Here is a 21,652-nt window from a genome sequence, read left to right on the forward strand (position 1 = left end):
TTTTCGTCCCATACAATGAAATTATCTTTACATGAAACTGAGTAAATAAGCATTTAAAAAAAATATATACATTTTTATGGACAATTCGCACTTGACCAAATAATAGACTATGCCATTATATTTTTATTCAATTAAAGATAGTTTTATTACCTTATTTATAGCAATTTAGTTATCTGTAAAGTTATTGTTACCAATTAAAGTAGGTCAATTAAAGCCTCTACGAATTTCATATGAAATATATGGCGAGTGTTTAATGTTAAAATGTAGGATATTTCTAGTTTTATTTAAAAAATATATTGATGTCGATATACTCATTAGGTAATGTACTTTCGATATCAGTTTAAAGCTTTTTGATATCTCTTATACTTATGGAATAATCGCCTGGGCACATTGCTACATACTGAAAATGAAATTATTTTTTTGGATCTAAATCCCGTATATTTGCTTTTTCAAATATGCCAATATTTTGGATTCTTTACAGATCTCGTGGTCAAGGTTAACTGTAGAATACCATCTCAGTTATCTGTAAATATGGATCCTATAAAGAGCAATAATCATTTTGATAATTTGTTTAAAAAAATTAAGATCAGAAAAAATAGTTTTATTTCCATTGAAGTATTTTAAATTAAATAGATGATAAATAAGTTTCTCACCTCCTCCTCTAAACCCTCTTATTGTGTGAGGAGGCCTGTACCCAGTAGTGGGACTATATACATATAGGTTATTATTATTATTTACTTTATTGCTGAGTACTTGGTACTTGGTGTAACGGGCTGGTGTCCGCAACTCGACGTCAAGGCGCCTATTTTGCGTGTAATGAAGTAATTGCTGAGTAATGTACTTATCTAAAACCCTTTTTCATTACAAGATATAAGGCCGCCAGTTGTACATTGGCTGACTCTGTCATGCTTATATTACTGCTCTGTGTTGTCATTGTAATTTTAATGTGCAATAAAGAATATTTCATTAATTCATTCATTCATGCATTATAATTATTATTATAAGGGTGACCTTAATTCAGGGCCTATGCTGTCTCTCATCACTGGGACCATTGACTGATCTATTGTGATCACTACTACTTGCAGTTCGGAGCTAAGGCCAACAGTATTATAGAAATGAAGGACTTTCCTCGCTCTGACAGTTTTTGTCCATTGGTTGTGGTCTGTGCTTTCCACTTGGGCTAACAATAATAATTATTCTTATTTTACAAATGGTTTGCTATAATCCTTATTAAAAAATATTTTTTTCACTGCCTTTTCTGTGTAAACAGGTACATAATAATATAACACACTCACTCACAGACCCACGTTAAGGTAACCCTGTATTGTGCATGCCACGCATATAAAAATTTAGTATGAGTACATCCTCTAATACACTCATACTAAACATGCCCATGCCTCTGATTTTTACTCCAACTTGTTTACTATATCTGCTATCCGTCTATGGAATTCTCTCCCTTCAAACATTGTGTTAAGGAACATTTTCTTAACTACTAGGTCTTTTTTTTTCTCCATTCCCTAATTTTTCTTCTTTTTGCATAGTGTTATAATCTCCTTTGTATATGTATCTTATTATTATTATTACTATTTATTTTATATTCCTACAAAGGTATTTAAGTATTCTTATGTATATATACAAGTATATTATTATTATTTGTGTATTTATTCTAATAATGTATGTATTTCATATTATTATTTATATAATTACTTGATGAGTTGAGTATTTATTTATAACCTAATTACAAGATATTCTTTGGTTGCACCCCCCCATTCCAACTGTTAAATTTATTTTATGTCCTAAAGTTGCATGGAAGAAATTGCTACTTAGCAATAAGGCCGCCTATTGTACACTTATCTTACTCTGTGATACTTACACTACTGTTCTGTGTTGTCAATGTAATTTTAATGTGCAATAAAGAATATTTCATTAATTCATTCATGAAAAAATATACAACCATAAATTACACCCATACTCACGAGACAAATAAATGTAGGTCATACAAATATTTATCACGTCCTGAGAATCAAACCTGAGACCTCTGCATGGTAGACCAGCACAATGACCGTTCGGCCACAGAGCCAGTTAATATTTACAACTTACGATTGGTACTTTTGTATAGCAGCTTTCGCAAACAGAGGCCAAAACAAAAACAGTTATTTTTTACTTCATTATTAATTGGTGTTTTTGAAGATCACTTCAATGCTAAAAAACCATCAACATAAAGTTTTTGTAGCTTTCCAAAAGTAAATCACTATGCTAATTTAATTTATAAATCCCATTATCTAAGTTTCAATTTTGAGAGAAAATAAAGGGTGACTTTTAAAGTTTATTCTTGAATTAAAGCATTTACAATAAACAATGAACTATGTGTACATTTGCATGTTGATTATTAAGAATCTATTAAACTCTATTTAGAGATAACTATCGCTAAGCTTATGAGAATTAAGACTTCAACATCTACCCACACAATAAAGTTGTTGGTATTGTTGGTTTTACAGGCGCCCTGTTTGTGAACAAATTATACCATGATTTACTAAAAAAATTGGTTATTTTTTACTTTTATTCAAGTCGATATCGCACTATCTATCATTAATTGCTATCTATTGACTTTGTCGTCGATGTAAGAAAGCAATAACACCACTTAAAACAACCAAAGCTCGGCAATACGTCCGACATTGTTTCACGACTAAAAATAGATTTTTCTCAAATCATTCAAAACGCACTTACCCTCTATCATTTTCTTCAGTTCTAGGACGGTCGTTGTATCCTTAGCATCTGTGAAGATGGTTAATTTTTTTCGCCTAATCATTAAAAAGACATCCTGAAAACAAATTCCATTTTTGAGGTTATATGTCTAAAGGAACACAGTTGCTTAGCTAACACAGCCGTTACACAACAATATTTTATCAATGTATTATAGATTTTCTCCAAAAAATACTCACCATAATGGATTTATATTTACAAAACTATTTTGTATTTATTTTCAGTAAAAAATCGTTTCGAGGCGTACGAAACGAAATTAAAATTCAATGACAAATTGACTTGACAACTGACCATACCACAGATAAAAAAATTAAAAAGTTGGCTCGGCCATAGAGAATCGCGTTTTTGCGTAACATTTAAACGCTAGATAGCAACGATAACAAATTTTATTTTTGTGGTATAATTTCTTCTTTGAAATCTTTTTAATAAAGCTTTTAAGCATCACGTTACGCTTAAACTCTGTGCTGTAGGATTATTACTCAAAACATTAACCCTTACAGGATGGAAAAAATGTTTATTTCAACCTTTAAGTAACTATGGAAACCATTATTTAATGGTTCCCATCACAGATTTAATATACAAGTACTGTACTAAATCTATAGTTCCCATAGTTTATGTATTACATCAATTGATTGCTCATACACTTTAAAAAAACGAATTTTGGATACGCGTAGAATCTATAATGACGTGAGCCACAGAATTAGTATATGGGTCGTATTACAGAACTCTAATCAATGCTCAAGTCAGGACTTGAGCAGACTTGAGTATGATTTCAAGCACAGGAAATACGACCCTAATGGCAAGGACTTGAGAATGATTTTCAGTGCTCACTGCAATACTCAAGTCCTGACTTGAGTATTGAGTAGAGTTCTGGAATACGACCCTCAATCTTTTTTTTCCATGCTCTAAAATATAAATCCATGGCGCGAGCTAACGAATTGATAAAAATATATCCAAATGCGGGTAATGTCACATTGGCGTCAGGGAATTGCTCAAAAACCAAATAAAGTTTACTTACCCGAGTTGATTTCTTAATCTATTGACCTACACAAGTTTTAAATTGAAATATGCCAAAAAATTTGCAAACAATTAATTAAAACCAATATGACCTATTTGCATAAAGTTTATCCGTACTATAATTTTATTATGAGGAAAGTAGCTTTTGGAAATTTGACATGTTGATTTTGAACCTATGCGTCTGTGCTACAAAGAGGAAGATAAAAGTAATTTTTTTCATACTTTTGTAATGTAAATTGTAGTAAAACGAATTGCAACAATATCTTAATAAGTGTTTTTATATCATAAAATGCGAAAAAACAAAAGTCTGTTTGTATGAGATAAAAAAAATTAATGTAAAAAATATAACCTTTAAGTTTGTTATTGCAAAATGAACTCCCAAATTTGTGTAAACTGTAGCAATAAAAAGGACGTAAACACAACCAACAACCGGCTAGTGACAGAGAGTTGTGGTCATGTGAAATGTATGGAGTGCCTTCTCCAGGAGAAATCTGGTTGTATAGCATGTCAAAATGAAATAAATGATGATATTAGTAATGGCTCAGATTTTGATGTCAGTAAAACTTTAGCGGTGGAATACGGCGTTAATGACGTTAACATAGATAATAACAGAAGTCCAGAAATTGCTAAAACAGAGAAAAAGAAACCTGAAACCTCTCATATCCAGGTTGAAATAGGTAAGTTAAAAATGCTGAAACGCTAACCTCATAAAGCCAAGAAAATAAAAAGAAAAACTTTAAAACAAGTGAGAACATAAATTGTATAACAACAGGCACTTGCTTTTTTAGAAAGATGCAGTAGGAATTAATTTTTAGTTTAAAAAGTATATTACATTTAGAGTTAGGTATTAATTTTTATGGACGACTCACACTTGACAAGACTTAAGACAGTTTCCTTATATTTTCTATGGTTTGGATTTCCCCATATTGTCCCATTTAAAGAAAACACTGTATAACTGATAGATAAATTTTAATCATGAGTCAGACCAACTACCACATAAGTATACCTGGCACTTGTTTCGCCTCTCTCTGAGGCATCCTCAGGGGTTGTTGCTTGCTCAGCCAAAGGCCGATAATGAATTGTTTATAGAGAAGGAATGGAATGAAATTGCAACTTTATGTATAATTGTTATTTAAATAAAAATATTATTATTATATAATCTCATAAATAAATATTTTTATTTATCTCCACAATACAATACAAAGGAACATTATGGCCAATTAATAAAACAAATAAATAAAACATTAGAAACCATCACATACACTCCTCTGATCCGAAAGTAAGTAACTAAAGCGCTTGTTATATGGAAATTGGAAACCATAACAATACCACAAGCACCCAGACCCAAGACAATATAAAAAGGTAATTTCTCTACATTGTCCCGACCGGGGATCGAACCTAGGACCTCAGAGATGGTGACACCACAAAAACCAGTGTGTCAAAACAAGTTGAGGAAAACATTGAAACCATGGCATGAATTCTCTCCATCTCATCTCATCATCAACCCATTTATATGTGCCACTGCTGGGCATGGGTATCCTCTCAAGTGAGAATTTAGGCCATACTTAGCCACCCTGGAGCCCCTTAGCCTATGGAGAGACGTTGGCTCTCTGTGTGTATTCTACCGTTTTTGTAATGAGGAGTGCTTTAAGGAACGGCTGGCAAAGCATATGCAGCTCATCTGATGTTGCGAATGTCCATGGGCGATGTTGACTACCTCCCATCAAGTAGCTTGTCTGCTATTTTCCCTCCTTCTTTACATATGGTTTGCAGACTTCATACGTTTACGACATCCAGATTTCATCACGAGGTTTTTCTACACCGAAAAGTTCATAATAAATTTCAAATTTCGCATTTAAACTCCGAAAAACTCAGTGGTGCAAACCCAGTTTCGAAGCCTCTGCTTGGGAGGCGGTAGATTATGCTACCAATGTTTTATTCTCAGTAGAAGAGAATAATGCTTACACAACTAATCTATTATTTTTTTGTTTATAGTTGGTAAAACGAAAACCTATAAATGCCTAGTTTGCAATAAGAAGTTCCATGCTCGCAGTATGGTGGCATACCATGCTTACTGCAACGGACAGACAAAACCTTATCAGTGTCCTTTCCCAGAGTGCAATAAGGTATAGTATAATATGCTTTCGGACACCTAGTTCGAGCCACCTCGCATTTTTATCTTAAAGGGCTAGAATACAAAAGTAGTGTTATCGAAGAAACAGTTTTCGCCCAGTGTGACAAATCCAAATTTCCAACAAGGATTCATGGAATGGATTCAAAGACATTTAGTATACTAGTTTCAGAAATAAGTGTAGGCCTCACAAACATTTCTCAACAACAACAGACGCTGGTTCAAGTCCAGTTGGATCGAAGGAACTTCTCTTTGTCATTGTTCGACCTTTGTTTCAATAATAATAACAACAAATTAAGGGAGTATTTCCACAAAAATTAACGTATGTCATGGTAGTAAAAGCATCATAATATTCAGTAATAATAAATATTGCAATTTAAATTATTGTTCCAGAGTTTCACTAGCATGTCGTATTACCAATACCACATGCGGGTGCACAGCGGCGACCGTGCGTTTCCATGTAACGTGTGCGGGAAGAGTTTCTTTCAGAAGAGTAAGATGATGCGTCATAGTATGAAACATTCCAGTTAGTTTACTTTTGTTTTACAATTTTATGATTGTACCTCAAACAAAAATATCTGCCAATTGTGACCGACCCGGAAACATTACACCTGCCTCAAAATAAGTCAAAAAATAGATGTGCCATACGAAACTTCAAACAAAAAAGTGCATGGATAATTTTTATTTTAACGATAATTTGCCTAAGGGCGCATGTCCACGCTAAGAAACTTCGATACACTGCCTCGGCGCCGCCGGACAAGAAAGAAATATTGTCTACCCCCGATTCGACGCGCTCTGCCGCTACTGTATGGGGCGGGGCGAGGTGCCTTATCACTAAACGAACGTTTATGCGCGTGGCCGGGTGTTGCTTAGTAGTCAACATACATACAACAACATATTTTTTCCCACAGTCGGTAGTAAAATGACAGCTACCTGGAAGACTCTTAATGCACTGACACATTTTAACTTACACACGTCTTTGCGAAAGCATTCGTATCGTGTGCATGCTCATCATTTTCTCGTCTGCAACAGACGCGACATGTTGTCGTGGCAAGATCCGACAAAGTTCTTGTCGTGTCCAAGACCATTCTCATCTTTTCTGTGACGTCGAATTTCTTAGCTTGTACACGCGCCCTAACTGTACAAGGACTGTTGAAAAATTTCAATTTGTGTTTTGGCCATTTGTAAATATTTTCTTATATTTTGTTATTATTTGTTGCATTGTTGTAGGTATTTACGTTTAGTCGATTAATTTAAGTAACTTTAGTTTTACAGTTGTAATTTTTTTAATATATTGCCTTGTAGCCAAAGCTCAATAAATAAAAATGTTATTAAAAAGCGAATTAAAAATATATAACTGGCACTGAGAATGTTTTTTCATTTTGTATGGGAATATTATTTTGTGTGTTTTATGCCCTGTTTTAATCGCAGAAGACAAAAAGTACATCTGCGAAGTGTGCACCAAGGGCTTCAGCAACTCTACAGCACTACGTCGACATGCGCTGACCCACACCGAAGAGCGTCCGTACTGCTGCACGATTTGCGGCCAGCGCTTCCGGGACAGCTCCAATTTTAGGAAACATGTTATTAAACATGAAAGTAAGTTGGTCAGTCTTATAATCATTCTGGTATAACAATGCGGCGACAATCAAACTAACTTTGAATTTTAATTAAGAGCCACAGGCCGAACGGACTTCCGTTCTCAGCCTGTCTACGAGCGCCCCAAGCCGTCCCCCACTGAGGATCGGCCTTTAGCGTCGCTGCTTTTTGACTTTAATTTCTCCCACCAATGAGATAATTTTGTATGGCGGCCATATTGAAAAATGGTGGAAAATATTGTTTGGTCTCTTTTTATTTATTTGTTGAGCATTCGCTATAGAGCCGTTAGCTTAAAAGGTAAGAAATAATTAAGAAACTCAAAACGTTATAACCAGTTTTCGGTATTGAGGGTGTTAATTTGCCTAAAGTATTAACGTTTTCTTAGTATGGACATACCCATTTCATCAATTCGCATTCATCAGTTCGCATCAATGCGAACAAAATTTCTTTTTCATAACATTCCAAAGTATAGGTTGTCTCATGTTTACTTTTTAAATTTCTAAAGTATTTAAATACGTAACTACCTATAGAAACATAACTACAATATAATGTTTTGAGATAATAATTTGTAGACGCCAATGTACTCAAATTTCAAAAAAAAAAAATTTTCAAATATAATCAGTTCCGAAGTTTGTAAAGGGGAATGTCTTTTATATATAATTAGCTAAATTAACTCACTCAATTACGAACACTGGATATGACTAAAATTAAAAATTAATCCGTGTAAAAACGTATAAAGTTTTTTTTCGTTTTTTTTTATAATATTAAGTGACGGGACGACAAGCCGTGCGCCTGTTAGTAAGCTACACGTCTGTCCATAACAGTTGCAGTTCCACTCAGAGCTTTAAATCGCAAAGAACTAGTTTTAGTTACTAAAAAAAGTAATTATTATTATTATTATTATTACTCTTCAAAACCGGAACACAGTAATGCTGACATTACTACTTGCCGGCAGAAATAGGTAAGGTGGCAGTACTCCCCTGGAAGAACTCTTTCACGAAGAGTCGACCATATTGCAGGGGTATATAGTTTTTGTTCGTTTCTTATAACAAAAAATTTATTACGATAAACAAAAAATGTAAAATTCATTAAAATTGAAGAAAATAAAACTAACCGCGACATAGAGGAGTAATTTCACAAAGAAATAATTGAATATCGTGGTAGTAAAAAAACGTAACATTCAGTAAATTTATAAACGATGATATTATGAAACACCGCCATAGATAATATTATAGCTGCGAGTATTATACCAGCATATTTTTGCACTCCAAAGTAGCAAAGGAAGGCATAATTTCACGATTTGCGAAGTTTTGAGGGACCATAATGTTCAAAGCGAAAGTGGCTGACTGAGATCAAGTTTGCTGAACTTCGCGTACTGTTGGCACACGTGTTATGCCCACTAAGCACTTCTGTATTTATTGTTCTGTGGTAGTAAAAACAATCGTGATATTCGATACAATAAATATTTGTTTTATTTTTTTTTATTTTTTGTAATATTTGTTACGACAGACATGGGCAAGTCTCCAGCCCCTGACAGTACGGTGCGCCGCGAACTGCGCGCGCACAAATGTGTGTACACGCGGTGTAAACAGGCCTTCTATTCGCGCAAGGACTTGCGACGTCACATGCAAGTGCATACTGGTACGTAGAACGAGTTAGTACTATGACACAAAAATTAGCTTCGGTAGCATGGTGTAATGTGCATGTTATGTCCATTTTGTCTTACATTTGTTCTAGGCACCAAGTCTGTTAATTTTAAATCAAAGGTTCTCAAAGTTTTTGGCCCACCGCCCTTAGGCAAGATAAAACAATTTAAGCTACCACCAAAAAAAATTGAAAACACGTATTTTTTATATTAACACAAAAAAATCACAAGGAATATATATACATATATTCTTATAAATTAAAAGCCATTTCAAAAATGTATATCGTATACTATACGTGTCCTGTGAATTAACTTATTCACTATTTTAATGATTGAGGTCCTAAAGCATCTTATCGCATATGTAAAAATGCAATAATTATAATAATAAGACACACAAAATAAACAAAATTAAATTTAGTAGCCTAAAAATCGGCAATTTTGAATAAAAAAAAAAAAGTCAAATATCTCGAAAAGGGTTAAGTTTAGGGTAGGGTGTTTCATAGTAAAATAAGTCAGAAATGATGAGTACTCCACGCCCTTAACGGATCTAGCACGACTTTTCCTGTAACCCTGTATATAAGTTTATGTTTTTGTTTCTATCCTGAAGATTTGTAGGAGTCGTGTTTTCACACCGTATTACTGTATATTTTTTCCAGTGATTGATTCCACACTTCCACTGTTATGCAGAATCAACCAAAGCCATTTGAGATTGAATAGACTCTTAATAGTAAATACCCAAAACATGATCTAGCATAACAGTTTTCCCGCTTCTCCTCCGCTAGTTTGCCTTAACACAAGGTCTTTCACCATAGACACGAAGCCGTACCGCTGCAAAGCGTGCGAGGTGGAGCGTCGTTTTCGGCGGAAGGACAACCTCGACCGGCACATCCGCCACTCGCACCCGGGTCTCGCTCCCGCAATGGCCGCTGTCCGTGAAGAAGCTCCCGTCACCGCCGCATGCTTTGAGGTCAGTCATATCACCGCTTCGCCTGCCTTTAATTAAAGGTAGCACTCCGATGTTGGCGACCGAGACCGGTGGTCTTAGTAGAAAAGTGTCTAAAAAGAAAAATGGCGGGCTTTTAAAGTTACAAGTACAGTTTTTGCAAAAATTAAATAAATAAATAAATAAATAAAATTGTTTATTCAGTAACATAATGTACAGAGAAAACTAAAGACTACTTATGCGATTTAATGTAAAAATAACACATGTACCTGAACTAGGAAATTCCTGTATTTCAGGTTAATTAATATATTATGTATATTAATATAATTAATATATAATAAATTAATTTTATTCTAAGTATATTATGAAGAAAATACGAAGAAAGAAATAGTGATGAAGAAAGTTAGAACTATATTCCATACTTTAAATCAAATTACAAAGGAGTTTATCCTGAAAATTCCAATAATTACGAATTGAAAGTTTTTGTTCAAAGTGACAATAATGTGATATGAGTGAAAGTGAAAACATAAATATTGACTCTTATTGACAGATATTTTGGCTCGTCGAAATCGATACACAAAATAACATATGAATGTGCTGCCATACGCACAAAATAACTAACATTGCACAGTAATAATAATTAAACAATATTACATAAGGGAATGCATTTTTTTTAATTTTGATTCTCCCTACACTCACTCCCTGAATCTATCTCAATGAGAAATGCACCTGTAACATCTTGGAACCATATAATAATCATGCAGTTTATAATTATTATTTTTTCTATCCCAACAGAATGGTCATGCAGAATCGGAGGATGACCCTAAAAAATTCACTGATGAAGTCTCCGAGAAAAAGAAACTTGAGTTTCTCAATCCATTGCCTCCATTACCACTAGAAGTCATAGAACAGCACATGGCAACAGAAACCGTAGACGATATAACCTCAGACGACACAGTTATAGATGCACCAGTAGTAGACAACAACACTGAGAAGCGTGTCATAGATACATCGTACATTCTCCAAGCAAATAACGCAAGAGATAGTGTAATAGTAGGAACGTGTACGGACAGAAAGACTACAAGTCCTGTGCCAGAATATGTACACAAAATTCGCAGGGCAAATTCTTTGATATGCAATAAGGAAACAGGGTTACCTCCTATAGACCCTACGAAAATTATTGAACTAGAGACAAAAACTACTCTAAATCATTTAGATATTGGTGTTCCTTCGCCGAAGAACATAGAGACTTATAAAAATATTCTCTATGATAAGTTGGAGAACAATGGAGGAGAGGAAGAGAAGGCGCCAGAAATACATTGGAGAAGAAAGATGAAGCTTGGAATCAACTGGTAAGTTCATTGTAGCATTACACAAAGCGTTAAATAAGGTGATGTACGAGGTTTGGTCAAAAAAAGGCCGAATTTTTGGAATGGCGTCCGAACCGTGTACAATTTTGAATTAGAGCGCCCCGCTACACCTAACGGCAGTTTTTTTTTGTAATACTTAGTGACGGGACGAACAAGTCGTGCACCTGGTGGTAAGCGACACGCGTGTCCATAATAGTTACAGTACCCTCTCAGAGTTTTAAATCGCAAAAATTTGAGAGACATTCCCACTGAACCCGTCACCCTGAGATATAAGTTGACAAGTCCCATGTGTCTGTAATTTCTTCAGCACCTTAACCCTTCAAAACCGGAACGCTGTAATGCTCACATTACTGCTTGGCGGCAGAAATAGGTAAGGTGGCAGTATTTCCTTGGATGAACTCTTTCACAAGGATCTCTATTGCTAATAATGTATAACATAGTATAATTATTAAGACAAGTAAGGTAAGTCAGGTGCACGCCCGCCGCGCGCCGTGTACGGACGCACACATTGACATAATCTCGCGGTGCACTCGCCTTGCATAGCGCGGGTTGTCGCATGCCCTTCATTATAGAGTTTAAGCGTTCGCTTGGTGTTTAAAAATGACATAAAATATTAGACATAATGTTGTGTTTATGGTTGTTTCAACAAGAGTGTCTCGAATTCAGAATTGTTCAGCATTTCATTTCTATTTCATAATCATACTCCCATAAACGAGATACCAATCCGCAATGCTGGTATAAAAATACCAATACGTAAATACTGCATTTAACAATAGTACATTGTGTATTAAGGGCGATAAATAAGGAATTACGTACGACAGTCTTTTGGAAGCCCGAAGTCGAAGACTGAGGGCGTCCTAAGTCGAGTCGTAGTTCGTAAATCATACAAAGTTTTTCATCTCGCTTGCACGTTAACAGTATGATTGCATGCAGGCTAACTTGACTACAATGCCTGAAATAAAACCCTCGGGCCTTTTTTCTTCTCATTTCAGCGACAGTCGGCAATGAGAAGAAAAAAGGCCCGAGGATATTATTTAAAAAGTTACATCAATATAGCACGAGAATAATACTGTAATGAATACCTTAATTTTTTCAAATTATGTTTGCAACTTGTAGGTACAACTAAAATAATAATGTGACAACCCTACGCCGCGAGAGACGTATAGGCATTGACACGCCGGACAGGCTTGAGTTGCTCTGCTTGTATATATATGTATATAAAAAAGTTAGGTATTGAATGTAAACGTTTTATTTCAGATACTCAACAAACTTAAAGGCTGATTGGGGTAGCTAGTATACGGAGTTGAATTTTGAGCTTATGATGGGTTGTATCTCACTGTTTGCGCGCCATAGCGTATGTCAAATTAAAAGTAAGTAAGCGGTGCTTATACATGCATTGCAGTGAGATTTTAACATTTACGAACAATCATTAGAATGGTTTTGTTCTGCACATAATTCAAATAAAATATAATATAATGTATTTGTAAAATCCTAACAACCCGCATGACTACATTATTCGTTTATTCCCAGTAGTTCCAATATTATTAACATCATAATTAACAACTTTTATCCCATGACTTTTTACAAAACATTATAAACTTACCAAAAGAAAACTTGTAAGTTTTTGTTGTACTGTCTGACACTTTAGATGTATATTTGGTAGTAAGATAGTAAGTTCAAATGTGCAATTGTTCTCCCCCAAAAACCCGCACCCGCACCAGCGTTTTACACAGAGTTATCACCGTTTAGAGCGATTTGTTTAAATATTATTTTTTATGAATGTAAAATAATAATAATAATAATAAATATTAGACAACATCACATACATTGCTCTGATCCCAAAGTAAGTACTTAAAGCACTTGTGTTTTGGAAATCGGAAACAACGACGGTACCACAAACACCAAGACCCGAGACAATATAGAAAAGTTAGTTTTCTATATTGACCCGGCCGGGGATCGGACCCGGGAGCTCAGAGATGGCGACACCATGAAAACTGGTGTGCAATCCACTCGACCACTGAGGTCGCCAAAAAACCTGATGAAATTATACAAAATGTTGTTTATGATGTTAGTAATATAAGATTGTAAGTCCTGTAAGATTCTTAGTATTTTACAGATCACCCTGTATATATTATGCATGTGTATTTTTAAGGGAATGACTGATAAAACGAAAAGAAAGGACTGCGAGATATAGTTATAGAGGTTACATGACGCCTTTGGCCAATGGGATAGGTAGAGGCAGAGAATGGACCTCTGGTTATAGGATATTAAGGGATTTTTTAAAATAATTATATGCATAATAATTATACTTAGTCAATAATGCTTCAAATACATTATGCAAAGTTGTTTACGTCCAAGACGGGTAGTGGTAAGGTCGTGTTGTAGTTTTATTGTATGCATTGAAATGATTGTATGTTAAGATTATGATTGGAAAAACGAGTGCATTGTATAGTGATATTTGCGAGAGCTCGGAATTGCATATATAGTGATGTGGTATTCGCATAAATGTGTAAATTTTAGAGTTGCAACGAATATTCGGTTACTACTCGGTATTCGCCTTAGTCGGCCGAATACCAAATGTCGAAAGACAGGAGGAAGAAATAAATGAATATTAGACAAAATATTTTTTTTTACTGTTCTACATGTTACCAAACTGACGTAGAACAGTAAACAGTTGCTTTTTCATGAAGTAATAAATTTAAAATAATAAACTTGAAAATTTTAATCCCTTTTTTGTTTCATTGTACAAAATTATTTGTCGTAACTGATTTTTCGGGCTAATTTTCGTTCGTGCGAAAACAGGGCGAATAGTTTGACCGAATATTCTTTGCAACACTAGTAAATTTCAAATTTCGAAGTTATTCGAATTGTACTAAATTTATTGCCGTAATTACACTACGCTATAATTTTCTTGCTTATACTGCAATGAAAAGTGTACCTTAACGATATTCACATAAAGTTTGATGCTTGATGTAATGTTTTATAGATTATTAAAGATTGATAGAAGGACTGATTCCGAAACTTATTGAAAAAAAAAATTAGTACTACATTTAATTATGTTTTATCTACCGAAATTTTTTATTCATGTTTTTTTTTAAATTTTGCGCAGGAAGTAAAGCGAACTAGTATAGGTAGATTTTTAATATTTTAGTTTGACAACTTTATACAGAAAGTGTAGGTAGCCAATTACCAATATGCGCCGACTTTTTATGCCACTAAATTATTCTGAAATGTTCAATGAAAGCTGTAGGTTACATGTATTGAAAACTATGATAAAAGACTTGTGGAATTCGGTGACTTTTATTATTGTAAATTGTATGTTATTTAGTTGCCACTGAGATTGTTTTTAACCGACTTCAAAAAAGGAGTAGGTTCTCAATTCGACTCTATTTTTTTTTTATGTTAGCCGGTTACTCCGTTTTTTGTGATTTTTGTTATTTGTGAACCGATTTTGATGATTCTTCTTTTGTTGGTCAGAGGGTACCTCAGTATTTAAATTTGAAGAAAACATTCCACCTCTAAGGGTTGCAAACTAGGGTATGAAAAAGACTTCGCGCACTTTCCGGTAACCGTTTATTTTGATATCAAGTTCTGAGGTTTTCGCGATTGTTACACATAGGAAATGAAACTATTTTTCCGGATTTATATCGCGTGTATTTGTTTTTTCAAATAAACCAAAGTTTCTGGCCCATTACAGGTCACTCAGTCAGTCGTCAGCAGTCCTCAGTCAACTGTGACCATGGGACCTGTAAAGGGCCCGAAACGTTGGTTTGTTTGAAAAAACAAATATACGCGATTTAAATCCAGAAAAAACAGGTTCATTTGGTTTCAGTTTGTATGTATATATAAGCGAAGTTTGAAGTAGGTTCCTTTTTTTAATAATAATAATTATTATACCTTACTTATTTCGCTGGAACAGCGATACGAAGAGGGTCTTGTGCCAATTCCGAGCATTCTGGCACATTCAGCTCTTTCAGGTCTTTGACGACTCCATCCTTCCAGCGATGTGACGGCCCACTGGACGATGACCCGTAGGTTCATAATAATATTTATTTTCTCCACAAACATAACAATTGTACAATACAAAGTTTTAAGTATACTTGGCGTCACAGCCATGCTATAATTTTACTGAAAGAAGACTTAATTTTGATTTCAAAAACATTTCGAACTGCATTCAAAGATTTTTAATTAATCTGAATCGCGAATCGACTCCGCCAAATGTGAAAAAAAAACACCTGTGATTTTACTATACTGATCGAAAGCCTCGGTCATAAGGATTGTTTTCTTCTAAATAACATAACATCTTAAATAAAAGGAAGACATTTAATTAAAATAATTAGGAACACTTAGCTGCATCTTACAAACAATTTAAGTTATCAAATGGTCAAAATGTGTCCCATTCTGTAGTATACATTCTAGTATAAAAATACGTCTAACTAATTTTACATCTTTGTGCTTTAATCTAGTTGGCAACACTGGGAACTTTGATCTCAAGTATTTTTAGTTGACATCATCATACGCTAACGAGATTTTCTAAAAGGTACATAAATGTGAAATATTTACAATATGTTATAGAATAATATAAAAATTTCGTTTTATTATTTAATATGTTTGTAATTTTTACATAGTGTAAAAATTAATTAATGCATGTATATAATTTTCAAGGTTCGGAATCGGGTGTTTATAATTTTCAAGGGTCGGAATCGGGTGTTCCAAATTAGTAGATCTACAATATAGTGCAAGGAGCGATATAGAGTGGTTAAAACCACCAAAAACCAACTAATTGCTTTTGCAAAGTCTGGATTTCCGGAAATAGTGTTACTGCATCGTAAGATAAAACGACTCATAGGAATCTGAAGTCGGATTTGAAAGTACTTCTATTGTCACCATGTAAAAAATTCAGTTCATATCTAACCGAAGTAAACATCTACAATATCCGCAATAGTTAAAACAAGCTTTTGCTTATAGGTGATAAAAATGTTTTCTGGAAACCTGGAATTGGTAAAAAACTAACTACCTAATTAATATTTGGCGGTTTTAACCACTTCATGGCACTCTTTGTAAATATCTAGATGTAGGACATTTATTTACTCATTTGGAACACTATTCCCACCTTTGATAATTTCTTACGATTCTAGCATTGACTTACAAATAAATGGACGACGGGTCTAATACAAAAACCATGAAAAAAATGTCCCAAGTCAACCTATTCGAAATTTAAATTGTTATGTCATCGCAGTATCGCGCTGTCCGTAGAACAAATGAAGACTAAAGCGGAGTGTCGCGCTCTGTATACGATTTTAGCGCCTTACAAGTGCGGACACTTTTTAGCGCGTACCCGACGTCCATATGATTGTAAGTCAATGGATTCTAGGGTAATTTTCAATTTGATTTCGGTGGCAATTTTTATTATTTAAGTATTCAAGTATATCATGGTGAAACATTAAATAGTATTTCAGGTTACCACACTTGACAATTAAATAATACTTCTCGATAAAAATAGAATATGTAAATTTAAAAAATTGCTACCGAAATTAGGTAGAGAAAACTAACCTGAAAATAACTCTCGAACGACTTAAGGTAGTCGCTAAACGGTTATCACTACTTATCAGATTACATAGTGCACTATAATTTTTCTTCTCTCGATATTTTAAAGAGATTACTCGCATCATAATTGTGGCAAAACGGGAACTTTGATCTCATCATCAACCCATTTATACGTCCCACTGCTGGGCAGGGGTCTCGTTTCAGACGAGGGTTGGAGACTTCACACGTTTTCCGAGGGTTGTGAACCTTTTTCAACGTGCAAGTTTCATCACGTTATTTTCCTTCACCGAAAAGCTCAGACAACTTTGACAATTACTCTTTGATCTCACGCACCGAGTATTTTTAGTTGATATCACACACGCTTACGAAATAAAGGTGAAAATATGTTATAGAATAATACAAACATTTCGTTATATTATTTAAAAGTATGTTTCAAAATTTTATACAGTGCAAAAAAATTATTCATGTATGTCATTGGCTTACAAATAAATGGACGACGGGTCTGATACACAAACCACGAAAAAAATGTCCCAAGTCAACATATTTAAATGTAGTGAGATGTAAAGGAATATGAAAAAGCTAAAACGTTGAATTTAAATTGTAATGTCATCGCAGTACTGTCTAATTTTGCTTGCTTCGCTGTCAGTCGAACAAACGAAGACTAAAGCGTGAATGACGCTCTGTATACGATTTTAACGCCCTATAAGTTCGGACACTTTTTAGCGCGGACCCGACGTCCATATAATTGTAAGTCAATGATGTATATATATAATTTGCTATGGTCGGTATAGGGTGTTCCAAATTAGTAGATAAATGTTTGCAATATAGTGATAGAGTAGTTAAAACCACCGAACGTCAATTAATTACTTTTTTCGATTTCCGAAAATAGTTTTACTGCGTCGTAAGATAAAATGACTCATCTAGGAAGCTGAAACTGGATTTTAAAGTAATTCTAGTGCCGCGCCCTAAAACTATAGTGAAATAAAAATTTTAATACTGCAGGTTATTTCATACAGCTGCGTACTGGACTGCGTACACAAAATTCCATGGTAGTGACCCGATTAGCTCTTGCTGCTTGTCTCGATCTATGATATTTCAAAAGTCCAAAAGTCTAGAACAACGTTTACAGTTTTTTACACATTCATCTCCCTTGCGAATAAGTAGTAGAGTTTAATCAATGTGACCATATGAAGTGTAATTTACTCATACCGCTCTGAAATATCGTGATAAGAATCTTGTATTTAGTGACAAACGTTATTTTTTGATATAGTTTAAATGCGATGATGTCGATATATTATATATATCTAAAGACCTTTGGCACTCTGCTATGGCTTGGCAGGAATTGCGAACATTCAATTATATTTAATAATAGGCTAGCTGTTGTAAATCAAATTGTATACAGTTGATTACGGAAGGTATCTAAATTAGTGTGTATACTTTAGTAATGTTATTTATTTGACACGATTCTTAGTAATTGATTGTATTTCTGGTTTTAATATAGTAACAATATACACTAAATCTATGGTAACAATGGAAATGAAGATATAAAGCAACTTTTATATGTTGTAAGAGAAGAGCTGCAGGTTGAAAAAGCATGCAGAAGTAAACTCTAAACTGATCAATCACGGAGTTCTACTGCGTTTCATCACAATATCCACTCACATTATTATGTCTTGCTATTTTATTTTATCGTTATTGTCGTCATAATTGCTACCACATCTTGGCGCCAGAAAGGTTTTTTTAAACCTTTACTTTTAATATGTACCTTTGATCAAAATTGCCGGAAATAACTATTACTTCCGGTCACCCTCGTCTACGCTTGTCTTCTACTTATTCTTTGTTAATGCACAACCAACATCTTTTTGCCATTTATATTTATTACTTCCTGTGATGCTTCGTGTATTACTATGTGGCGAATTCCGTAAAAATTAAAGATTGTAGGGAACAATAAGCAACCCTGTGTAACTCCCTGTCGATTTTAGCATTTTTCTTCGTTTTCCTATTTCTATTATTGTGTTTGATCTCTGTACAGCTTGTAAATTCTTATTCTGCGTCTAAAATTCAATCCCGCATCAATGAAGGCCCGACTTAAAAGCTTTTTCCAAGTCAATAAAGGAATAGTTTGTTTAAAAGCCCAAGGGTCCATCTTCTGTCAATTATTAAACGTGAGATTGCAATATATTAATTTATTGAATACCATGATGTTTTTTATTACGATGGTTTACATACAGTTTTTGTGAAAATACTTCTCTAGTTTGGTGTTATTATTGAAACAAAGATCGAACAAACACAAAGAAAAATTTCTTCAATCCGGCTGGACTTGAACCAGCGCCTGTTTGCTAGACCGCTCCCAACTGAGCTACGAAACGAATCAGCAGGCCTCATGAATTTCTCTTAGTGCTTGCTACCGATTTTTGCTTTTTTAAATGGTTATTTTGCCGTAGCGTCATCTGTGAGAAATCTATGAAAGTTTTTTCGTCACTTAGCCAGGTACCTTTTGAGCTACCATCGGGTGACAAGAGATGTCGCTTTACTAATGGCAATATTTAATTTTATTGAATACCATGATATTTTTTGTTAAGGAAGTTTACATAAAGGTTTAAGTAAACTTCACTTTTTCATAAGATTCCTGTTGTACTTAGTTACTAGTTATCTTACTGTACTACAAGACCTACTATCCCAAGATAAATAATGTTTGTTTTATGGTCTTATTGGTTAAAATAAATTGAAACAAAACTGACTTCTCTTTTAATGCTACATACAGGTACGTATGACGAATACCCGGAACAATTCTTGGAGGCTCGCCAATTTTTAAAACCTTGAAATGATATACTATTTTTGACAGAGATGTAGTTAGTCAATTTATTAAAATAAGTACCTAAGAAATGCTCGCTTTCAACTTGTACATACTGGGCTTAGATGAAGGGTCTCTAGTAGGCCCAATTAAAGGAACGAACTTTTTAAAAGTATGGCTCCAAATTTCGTTGCCCTATCTCATAATTAGAGTACAGATAATTCAGATAGTGTCAGACTAGATAATTTGAGTGAAGGTCTGGCACAAAATATTTACAATTTTGCTGAAGTCCAAATGTTTTTCGCTCATGTACATAGGAGGTACAGTGATATAGGAACCATACGTAAGTTATACAATGATAATTTAGGCTCAATTTACTGCTGCGCGGAGAAGGCGCGCGCTATGGCCGGAATGCTCGAGTATGCGCGAAAATGCTTTTTTTTATAATACCAAAGTGACAGGACAAACAAGTCTTGCGCCTGGTGATGAGCGACACGCCTGTCCAATAGCACTTAGTAGAGCTCCTGCTAGCGCAAATATCTGAGGGACACGGCCACTGCGCCTGTCACCCTGAGAAAAGTTGACAAGGTCTCGGCCTTGTCAACTTTTCTCAGATAGGTATAAGGTAACCGAAACACAGTGGTACTCACATTACTGCTTGGCGGCTGAAATAGGTAAGGTGGCAGTATTTCCCTGGACGAACTCTTTCATAAGAATTTATTTGAAAAAACAAAGGACATGTACAGTCAAGAGCACATCAAGCTTGACACTTTGGATCGTTCTTATCGTAAGCGGCATAGAGTTGGATTTAAGTGTTAAGTGTCAAGCTTGACGTGCTCTTGACTCTGTACAAGCTATTGCGATCTACAGCATTTCAAAATTATTAAGATTGTACATACAATTCGTGAATTTCGATTTATAAAGGAGCCTATGAAAATGCTATGAAGCGGCCATTCTCACATTCGGTATTCTCAGCCTAATTACCGTAGTCATTTCGGTGTTCTCGGCCTAATTACCGTAGCCATTGTTTTTTCTCGCTTAATATACCCAATAACATTGAAATATGAACAACTTTAAGCTTAACTATCATTGTCTAAATGGCATTAGAATAGATAAAGTAGCGAGTTATTAAGAAACAAATATTTTATGGAAACGGTAATTAGATCTAATTAACTGCCTCTGTGGCCGAACGGTTGCCATGCTGGACTGCCACGCAGAGGTCTCAGGTTCGATTCCCGGGCCGGGAGAAATATTTGTATGGCCTACATTTATTTCTCTCGAGAGTTTGGGTGTAATTTGTGGTTGTCTATGTGTGTGTCCATGGTACCCGCGACACAGTGTTTCCCTAGTGCGGGGCTATGTTGAGTGTGTGCGTTGTTATTATTATTATTAATTACCGTAACCATGGATACGGTAATTAGAAAGTTCAGACATTTTTAAGAAACAAAAAAACAATAATTGTAAAGAACAAACTAACAACATTTAAATAACTTTGATTTTAATTTTCTTCACTTATTGTAGTGAATTACACAGATATAAAATATATTTTTTGAATTTTTGATGTTTTTTATCGGCAGAAATAATTAAAAGGTCAATTATTACACTGTTCTTGTAACAGCTGTGATTAGTAATAAGAAAGAATTGGGGTAATATTAAATCATTACCACTAGCCAAATATTAAGAAACCTACTTAAATTTATTTCAAAAAATCTTGAACGGCCATTATATCAGTATAAATAAACACAACAAACAGTAAAAATAATAATTCAGCTGTGTCAGAAATAGTCGGTTTTTTTTAAATGTTTGAACTTTCTAATTACCATATCCACGGCTACTGTAATCA

General features: G+C 34.5%; 2 protein-coding genes across 2 annotated transcripts in view; one reads left to right on the forward strand and one right to left on the reverse strand.

The window, feature by feature from the left end:
• The window catches only part of LOC113237845 (elongin-B), a 131,954-nt gene extending 128,945 nt beyond the window's left edge, over positions 1-3,009 (reverse strand). Inside the window, exons 1-2 of the mRNA XM_026474538.1 lie at positions 2,943-3,009; positions 2,728-2,821 (exon numbers count right to left, since the gene is read on the reverse strand). Of these exons, the coding sequence (XP_026330323.1) occupies positions 2,728-2,821; positions 2,943-2,945 (97 nt within the window). The 5' untranslated portion in view covers positions 2,946-3,009. The remainder of the gene's footprint in view (positions 1-2,727; positions 2,822-2,942) is intronic.
• Positions 3,010-4,150: 1,141 nt separating this feature from the next.
• LOC113238019 (zinc finger protein 493-like) lies at positions 4,151-13,306 on the forward strand. The gene is made up of 8 exons (XM_026474744.1): positions 4,151-4,457; positions 5,776-5,906; positions 6,305-6,437; positions 7,343-7,510; positions 9,020-9,151; positions 9,968-10,122; positions 10,894-11,450; positions 12,726-13,306. Coding segments are annotated over exons 1-8 (1,584 nt in total). The 3' UTR covers positions 12,727-13,306.
• Positions 13,307-21,652: the final 8,346 nt, after the last annotated feature.

Source organism: Hyposmocoma kahamanoa, unplaced genomic scaffold (assembly GCF_003589595.1).
Source record: "Hyposmocoma kahamanoa isolate Upper Pololo Valley unplaced genomic scaffold, ASM358959v1 94, whole genome shotgun sequence".
NCBI lineage: Eukaryota > Metazoa > Arthropoda > Insecta > Lepidoptera > Cosmopterigidae > Hyposmocoma > Hyposmocoma kahamanoa.